The sequence below is a fragment of the Monomorium pharaonis genome, chromosome 7 (genome assembly GCF_013373865.1).
Source record: "Monomorium pharaonis isolate MP-MQ-018 chromosome 7, ASM1337386v2, whole genome shotgun sequence".
NCBI lineage: Eukaryota > Metazoa > Arthropoda > Insecta > Hymenoptera > Formicidae > Monomorium > Monomorium pharaonis.
The window spans coordinates 13,328,656-13,337,773 of NC_050473.1; the positions used below are offsets into that span (position 1 = coordinate 13,328,656).

Below are 9,118 nucleotides of genomic sequence, written 5' to 3' on the forward strand. Positions count from 1 at the left end.
ATTTTACACAGTTGCAAAGCTATATTTCTGATGAGCACGCATGCAATTTGTGTCTGTGAGTCTGTTCCCTACTATATCGGTAAAGTGTCGTTAATGCATTATAAATACTTATAAAAACACGATTATGCGCATTTGCATAAAACAAATTTGAAATATGAATGCACATGATTGTAAAAATTTCAGAGAAACATGATTAATTGTGAATAAATATGTGAATTATATCAAATGTGGTAAATTATATTAATTTGATTAAACTTGACTTTGCATTTCATTTTTAAATAAAAATATATATGTTAGATTTTATTTTAATTAGAGAATTTTAACTCTCTAAAATTTTAGTCCGTAAAAACAAATCTACTTGTAGAGGCTCTCCACCACTCCCGCCGACATTTAATCAGCGGTCCTTTTTCCTTTAAATGTGTATTTTTTATTTTTTATTTTTCTGTTCGTCGATAATCGCGAGTAAAAGCAATGTAAATTTTTTTATAAATAATTGTTTTGTTTTTACCGTATATTATTGTGATTGAATATATTTTGGTTAAATTTGATCTGTTTTTACCAAATGAAATTTTACAGGATAAATGACCACATTTTCTTAACTAAAGATTATGTTTTTAATGTAATTTCTAATTAAAATTTTACTCGGTAAAAACGGATCAACCTGTAGAGTTGATCCGTTTTTACCTCCACCACCACCCCCGTCTATTCTTAGTCGACGGTCCTCTTTCTTTAAATGTGTTTTCTTTATTTTATTGTTATTTTTTGTTACATAATTCAATAATACAACATAGTAAAATAAATTTACAGCAAATGCATAAAGAATACAGTATAATTTTACAATATATTTATTACAATTTATATAAGTTAGAATTTATCTCATATTAAATATTAAAAATAAAATTAATAAATTACAAATTATAAAATATTTTACAATACATTTTACAATATATTTTCACCACATTACATAAAAGCGACGAAATAAATACAACAATATTAAAATTCACCATTTGTATTAAATATTCTGGTATTGAAGAATAAAGATATAAACAAAGAATAAAAATTTAGAAACAAAATTAGAAGAAAATTAAGAACAAACATTAAAATATTTAGAAAATATAAAGTGAAAAGTATATAAATTTAACATGCTAATTTAATAAATTGTGATGTATTATCGTATATCATGTTCTGATTTCCTGTAATATATCGGGCATTAGTATATAATTTTTAATTACATAACATCATAACAACAACAATTATATAATTTTTAATTACACAGATTGTTTCTATAAAATTAAAAAAAGCATTTACATAATTTTTTCGTATATCTATTTACATAGAGTATTCTGCTTATCCGTTTTCTATCTATTTTTTAATACCTATTTATTTTTTACATATTTCTATATATTAATATTTCTACCTATTTGTATGATTAATTATAGCGGCTGTTATTACCCCAGAAAGAAATACAATTTTAAAAGGGAGTTTAAAACATTTCAAGTTTATAGTTAAATTTAGTTGATCGGCATTTATTTTATTCTATTTTAGTTATTTGACGGAATTTATCAAAGACGAAACGGCGCGCAGTTTCTAATTGTGCGCATACGTGCAAGATACATTATATATTTTTTATTATACTTGTAATTTATATTTGATGATGTTGAACACATACCTAACCCTCGCCGAGACTGCAATGGCGTCGAAAAAAAATTATTTAATAAATTAAATATGCATGATAAGTTAATGTATATCATTCATTCAGGATTAAATGTTAAATCCTGATCTGTTTTAGTCAATCCACTTTAAAGCAATAGATCCATGAAATAAATATGATATCTAAATGTTATTTATTATTGCAGCATTATAGCAAACATTTCTACATTATATTTGAAGTAAAATTTTGTCACAGATCTATTACCCCAAATTTAAAAGTTTATTCATCACTCACCGACCGATGCGCAGCGGCAGAGATATTCAGCAACGTCGCTACGATGATTCTATAACAAACAAATGCAAAGTCTAAATTAAACCACGACAAAAATAACCATTTAATATTGAAAAAAAACGACTTGCAACTCTGTACTTGTGTTCATTAAGTACAAATTAAATTCAAATTAAAACAGAGCTCGCGACTATTAATATTAGATGAGAGATAATTGTTACGGGTCTAAAATTTTTATTTTTCGATTATTTATATAATCATTGTATAATTAATATTTTTCGAAAGAAACGAAGAGTTTATAAAATTAAAGTTGTGTAAAACTTTACGTGACGTTATATTCTTTATAATTTATCAAGGAAAAATTGAATAGAAAGAAAACTAATAATTCTATGCAAATAATAATACTCACCCCAAAGTTGCTCTGCCGGGGCCCAATGCCTTTCTCAGGCCTCCTCCTCCTCTTGTTGCACAGGACACTCGCGAATAACTGAATATACTACGATCGCGCGTAGAACTAATTAGACAGCCCTTTTAGTCCATTTACTTGAACGACACTCCCGAAGCAAACGCGCGACATGACGAGCCGGCTACGGTTCGTTTTCAATTTAATCGGTCGGCACTCCCGAACCGCGTTAACACGGCGCGACGAACCACAATTTTACGATCAACGACGTAATAGGTTTGTTTTTTATTCCTGCACTGCTGCACTGGTGCAATAAGTTAGAATAAGACAAATATCTTTTTTCTCATTCTTACTTATTGCACTAGTGTAGCAGTGCAGGAATAAAAAACAAACTTAATAAGTGCAATGGGTACAGTTAGCTTCCCCCACAGGCATTCAAGCCCTCGGGGTACTGAGCCCTCCCACCACGACAAGGTCGTACCCGTGGGAAGGAAGATTTCTTCTGAACCTCTATGCAAACTTTAATTTGCTTAAAAAAGAAAAAAAAACGAATGCTGACCATATATCAGGCTATATGGTCAGCATTCGTTTTTTTTTCTTTAGCTATCACTGTGAAGCAAAGGGATATAGATACTTGAGCAAGTTTTTTTACCAAAATATTTGACGTGTAATATGCATCGGTATTATAGGCATGGCCATAGATATTATGGATAATTAAAAATGATCAGCGATTAATCGAGGACGTCTCTGCCTTTTCAATCTTTCATCTTACAATCATGATTGATTATTCGTCTGTTATTTAAATTTCCTCTTTAGCCTCTTCCTGGTTGCAAGAGGCATTTCGTTTTATCGAACTTAATGCAAACTTAAAATTCCTTAACTTTATATACACATTCTTTTTGCTGTATCATTAAAATAAGTAGCAAGATTAAATGTATATTGTAATGTACGTCAATTACGGAAAGGCTGAATACAATTGCAGAGTTTGTTTCACCTTTTAAATGTTGTCACTTTGCAACCGCAACTGCTGCGATTGAGATTTCTCGGTGCCTTGTTAGTTGGTAGCAGCAACTGTCATCTCGTAATCATTATTCTACATGCATGATGAAAAAGGTGCGATCACGTACTCAATGCTAATGTAATTAATCGCTTTATTGCAACTGATTTCTTCCGTTAAATAAAGTTTATTCCCTAAATCAACCTTATTGATATTACAATTTAGAACTTTATCACTAAAAAATGTAACTTACAATATGTTTTATCCAATGCTTTGAACAGTAAGTCACGTTTTATTGCAATAGTCGGCATCTTTGTATCACGATAATCTCAGCATAAGTAGATAAACTCTCGATATTTTATCGGTTTTCTTTTAACTTGGAAATATCATTTCTCATTGAACTACTCTGTAATTAATAATTACAATAAATTTTTAGGTTATAGAATACTGTTAAAACATGAAATACATGATACATATAGTATTCCTAAATTATCAAAAATGCATTAATTACATTAACATTTACTAACTACGCATTCTTTGTTTTTATACATTTAACTTCTTCATGTTAGATATATAATTGTAAGTGAAATTTATTGTAATTTTAGTTTCAACAGAAAACTCAGATTTCCAAAAGTCGCAGCAGGAATCCTGCAACAAGATCAAATTTACTGCCAAAGAAGACATTTCAAGAAAACGAAAAGATAACGGAGAAAAGCTAGGCGATGGACGATTACCATTATAAGAGATTTAAAACGCAATTTAGACGATTTTGATATGTTTTATTATACTCTTTGAATTCATATTAGTAATTTAAACGTTGATGATTTCTTACATCAGATGTTTTTTAAAATTATTGTAATTTAAATTTAAAAATCAAGGAACAATAAAAAAAGAATCAAGGAACAATACAATATTACAATAATTTTATTTCTATTTGCATATATCATATTCCATCGAAACTAAAGCATCCATTATGATCTATTATATGCACTCCGATAAGCTTTGCTCTGCAACTTTTAACAATATTGTGTCTTTCATTGTCTAGGTAATAAAAGCTCTTAATAATAGAAATAAGAGCTCTTATTAATAGGCTTCTTTAGCCAAAGAATTAACTAATCGTGTTGGAATTTTATAACACTTTTTCTGCTGAATGTAGCCAATATAGTACAAATGAAGTAGAGATAGGCGAATAAATGGTCACAGCGGATCATTACATATATGTTACATATATGTTAATTGTTAGTGCTTTTTGAGTGATTTATATATTTTCTAGCTCATTCAAAATCATGCCGTTATTTTAGAACTTTTAAACGTAACTAATATTTAATTAAAAGAAACCAGATTAGTAATATTACAATATTAATAAGAGTATAATAATAGTACAATATTAAATACATTATCAATTAAACTAAAAGATATATCTCTCCTATCCCGAAATATTAAAGAATTGAAAAATATTTGATCTATTCTTTATATCTGCACTGAACTGCAATAAATTATTTAAAATAAGACAAGTACATTTTTTTCTTATTCTAACTTATTGCATTAGTTCAGTAATGCAAGTCAGTGCAGTTATAAAGAACAGATTAATTATTAAAAACTATTTTGTAATTAATCGATTATTTGGATGATAATCGCAAATGACTTAAAAAAAAGATAGATAAATAAATGCCGATGGAAGACAATTCTTTCATTCTATCTTTTTAATCTTCAGTGTCTGGAATAATCTCAAACAAAATTTACGTCAACTAGCTGATCAACTACTAATTATCGAGAAAATTTAAATAATTGATATATGTTCAACACTTAGATGATAATAATAAACGCTGCCTGTGAACAGAAAAAGTAGCGGAACTAACAGTAACCTCAAAATGGCTCGTATAAAGAAGCATCAAAATGCGGGAAACCACCAAGAAACGAGTAAGTGGGATATTATTTCAACGCATTAAGAAACCAAAATCTTCATTGTTTTTTATTGTTTTTTTTTGTAATATCTTCGTGTATATTTTAACCTAATCTAACCTAACAGTATATCATATACTAATTTTAATTTGCAATAATTATATATTATATAAGAAAAAAAGCTTTTCTAAATTAAATATTTGCTTCATGTGTCTGTACATTGCATAGTTTATTATATTATTTAATTAAATAAAACATTAGTCTTTATTAATTTGTATTTGAAATGTAATCTTTCATCATTCATGTACATATATAAAGTATAATGTTTTATTCACATTTTTAGTTGAAATAATAATATATATAAATGTGATGTGAAAATTATTATTATTATTAGCGTGCATCAATACATTTTTAATATTTTAATAATTTCTCGAATGATTGTATAATATTACAACAGAATAAAAACAATTTTTAATAAATAAATTTATAAAAATAAATTATTTATTTACTATAATATAATTTGAAGAGTACCATCGTCGCAAGCTAAACATTCCTGAGTTAGTTTACAAGTTCCTTATTGCAAATGAAGATTTTGACAATACAGACAGTAATTTTGTAAGCAAGTGTCGTTGTTGCGGCCAAAAGAAACGTGTTAAAGAAATCATAGATTCTTTGCAAACTGGACAAAATGTGGGCTCTAAAATAAAGCAAGAACGGCGTAAAGATCGTGATAGAATTTCGAAATTGCACAATGTCAAACGATGTTCTGTTTCCAAAAATCTTCCGATTTCATCTTTGCAAAACTGTGTAAACAGCGAAGGTATGCATTACTTAATCAAGTAGTTACAAATAGAAATACAATACATAAATTATACATTGCAATGGTAATATAACAGTTAAAAGATGTGAAAGAACACTCTACGACGTTTATTATTTCTACAGATATTCTATAACTGGCATGCAGACCTAATACATAAAATATTAATTTTAACTTGATTTTCATAACAAGCTTTGTAATGTGAAATTACACTCAACACACTTAATATATAAAATATACTTTATTATACTGTATATATAAAAGCTGCAACTTATCTATATCTAAATATAAAATTTTTGTTTAAATAATAACTAGTAATTTCTTTACATTTTTTTCGACAGATATAAGAAAGGCAAAAAGATATGTGAGAAAAGCGCTGAATTTTGGTGTTGATTCTGGTTATCTTATCCCTTCGAATTCTATGTACAAGATTCTGCGCGTGTCCTCAGATTTGATGCGAAGCGATTCACGAAGAAGCAAGATCAACATTTGTGGCATGGCTTTCTCTAAGAATCGCGATGTTCCATCCAGGCTCGAAGAACTCCAAGAGCAAAGAAAAAAGCAAAAAAGGCACAAACAAGATCAAAAATCAAGAAGCGGTTCGAGAATGCGCTATAAGAGCAAAAGAAGAAGAAAAAGCAGAAAATCTCGTAGTAGAAAACAGAAGATACAGCAGGTAATGGTTAAACATAATAATCTGCATAATAACATATAATTTGCTATATATTGATTACAAAACTTCAAGAAAAAACCTATAAAAATTATGTCAATTACAATTTGCAAAGAAAAAAAATCACCACGATTAAAAGTAAGAAAGCGACAAAGGGAAAGTTAAATTTAAGAGACTATTTCTATTTATTCTCGTGATTCAATTTCTTCTTAAGTTGAAGAAGATTTCGAAGCAAAAGTAAAAAAAGTAAATGTAAATTCATAAATTTATGTGTAGGTATGCTAATAATACATAAGATATATTTACTTATTTATAATTTGTTAGTTAAATAACAATTTAGAAAAACAGCAAAATGTGAATAAAAGAAAAAAAGATGTATATAATATGTCTATCTATATAGTTCACATTTCTTCAATAATAGACACTTTGTTTCCTACGATCAATATAATTATTTTTATCTTCGCATAATTACTCCTTGCTAGGCGAAATAATTAAAATCCAGCGTTATAATCGCTCAGAGTATTCTCACTATGAAAGTGTAAACTACAGTGTAAGTCTAGAAACACGGTAAAACGGTCAAAGGAATTTCCAGCCCGCAGAATTTTGAAGAGGTTGTCGAGGACGATTACGAAATGGATGAAAGCGATCCAAAGAATATTCACACAAGCGATATAGAAAGGAAACCAAAAATCGATCAAATTAATCTGATGAGGAACAATTGACAAAGAAAGCTGAAAAGGGGATGGTTCGGATTTATCCATCGACGAGAATGAAACTGACAAAGAGAACTGATATTATCAAATTATAGTTTCTTGAAATTAAGCGTCCAAGTGCAACTTCTATAGAAAGAGCACTTTCTATTTTATCTCTGTTTTCTATAATATTATGCTGTAGTAAAAGTATTGGAAAACTGGCTTTGTATAAAATTGTATCATTTGTTTACACTTCGATATTTGTTAATAATTTAACAATGTATAGAATGTGATGCATATAATCGTGATTAGTCATGTGCTATATACATACTCCAATAATGAATTCAGAATAATGTATTCCAATATCTGTATTGTCATCTGATAAAACAATTACATTATTCGGTCTTACAAATATCATTATTTATTGAATCTCAGGACGCATTAGATTTTATTTTAAAAATGAGAATATGGAATTGAAAGAGATGTATTAGAATGCGTTATGTAATTTTGCATGATGATCAAAAGCTATACATTGAAAAACCAATGATATGCTACAAAACTTGTTACAGACATTACAAGACTTTACGTAAGTCCTCTCTCGGCTTACGACATCGCTCTCGTTCAATTACACTCAGAAACTTCCACTTGGAGCACTTGCAAGCTGAACAATCGCGTTGTGACTCTAAACTGACTTACGAAATATATCACGTATTGTTTTTTTCTTGCTATTTTCTGTTCAATTATATTACAAATTTTTTCATAACAACGATTTCAAGTACTTATCCTTACGTTTCATGTTGCATTTATACTGATTATAGTCCTCCTCTCGCAACAGATTAAATGAATAAATATATTATATCGTATCATAAACAGTTTTATTTTTTACCGTTTTTGAGTTTGATTACGTTATAGTTACTTTCCCAGATATGTAAGTAAATTGATCAGAAGATTAACTCTTCAATTGCACATATTTTTTACCGCCTTTTATTTGCACATAAACTACGGTAAATATCGATTATCTTTGAAAATAATTACAAGAATACATTATTCAGCAATTATTAGAGAAATTATAGTTATTGGCCATCTTCTTCTCCGTATGGCCGTCATACCCTAATTTATGTATAATACCTTCAAAGATTAGTACAAATGAAAATTAATACTTTTCGCATTATATTTGGGTCCGAAAAAATCACGTCAATTTTACAAATTCGTACCAATTTAAAATCCAATAGTGGCCTGCTCAAAGAATCGACAGATCCTGACATTGAACTTTTAAATGGAATGTGTAGGGTTGAACCCCTTTTTTTTACGAGCAGGTAGCAACACTATAGAATTAGTTCTTGTGTCTAGTAATTCTGTAATTACATATAAAGTACAGCTGGTACAAATTCGCATGTATATAATTGAAGGATTAAATAGTATTTATATAAAGTTACATTTCTCTTTATAAAAGCAAAGTCAATATTTTTTTTGTTACTTACAAAGTAAAATTAAAAGTTTCATTAAAGAATATAATAATTCGATTATATTTAGTGTTTTTCGTCCGTGCAATTGTATTTACAAATTGCACGTGTCTCTTTCTCTGCGTTTACAAATGCCATTAAGAGTCGCAGGACCTTGACTAACTCGTGGACTCCAGCCTGAAATTTACGAGCTCTTACGTTCTTTCCCCTCGGTTTTTTTTTTTTTTTTATTTTC

At 28.6% G+C, this 9,118-nt stretch overlaps 1 protein-coding gene and 1 long non-coding RNA gene across 6 annotated transcripts; one reads left to right on the forward strand and one right to left on the reverse strand.

The window, feature by feature from the left end:
* Positions 1-443: 443 nt before the first annotated feature.
* LOC118646453 lies at positions 444-4,774 on the reverse strand. The gene is made up of 2 exons (XR_004964029.1): positions 2,349-4,774; positions 444-1,994 (listed from the first exon to the last, which is right to left on the reverse strand). It is a non-coding gene; the product is annotated as an uncharacterized LOC118646453 (long non-coding RNA).
* Positions 4,775-4,983: 209 nt separating this feature from the next.
* Positions 4,984-8,872, forward strand: LOC114255736. 5 transcript variants are annotated; one of them, XM_036289388.1, is made up of 4 exons: positions 4,989-5,259; positions 5,768-6,061; positions 6,400-6,734; positions 7,990-8,872. In XM_036289388.1, the coding sequence occupies exons 1-4, from the start codon at positions 5,211-5,213 to the stop codon at positions 8,008-8,010; spliced, it is 699 nt and encodes a 232-aa protein (XP_036145281.1). In that variant the 5' UTR covers positions 4,989-5,210; the 3' UTR covers positions 8,011-8,872. The 5 variants fall into 5 exon arrangements, with proteins under 5 accessions (XP_036145284.1, XP_028051067.2, XP_036145281.1 ...); XM_036289390.1 differs by having other exon boundaries at positions 7,211-8,866; XM_036289389.1 differs by having other exon boundaries at positions 4,990-5,259; positions 7,321-8,863.
* Positions 8,873-9,118: the final 246 nt, after the last annotated feature.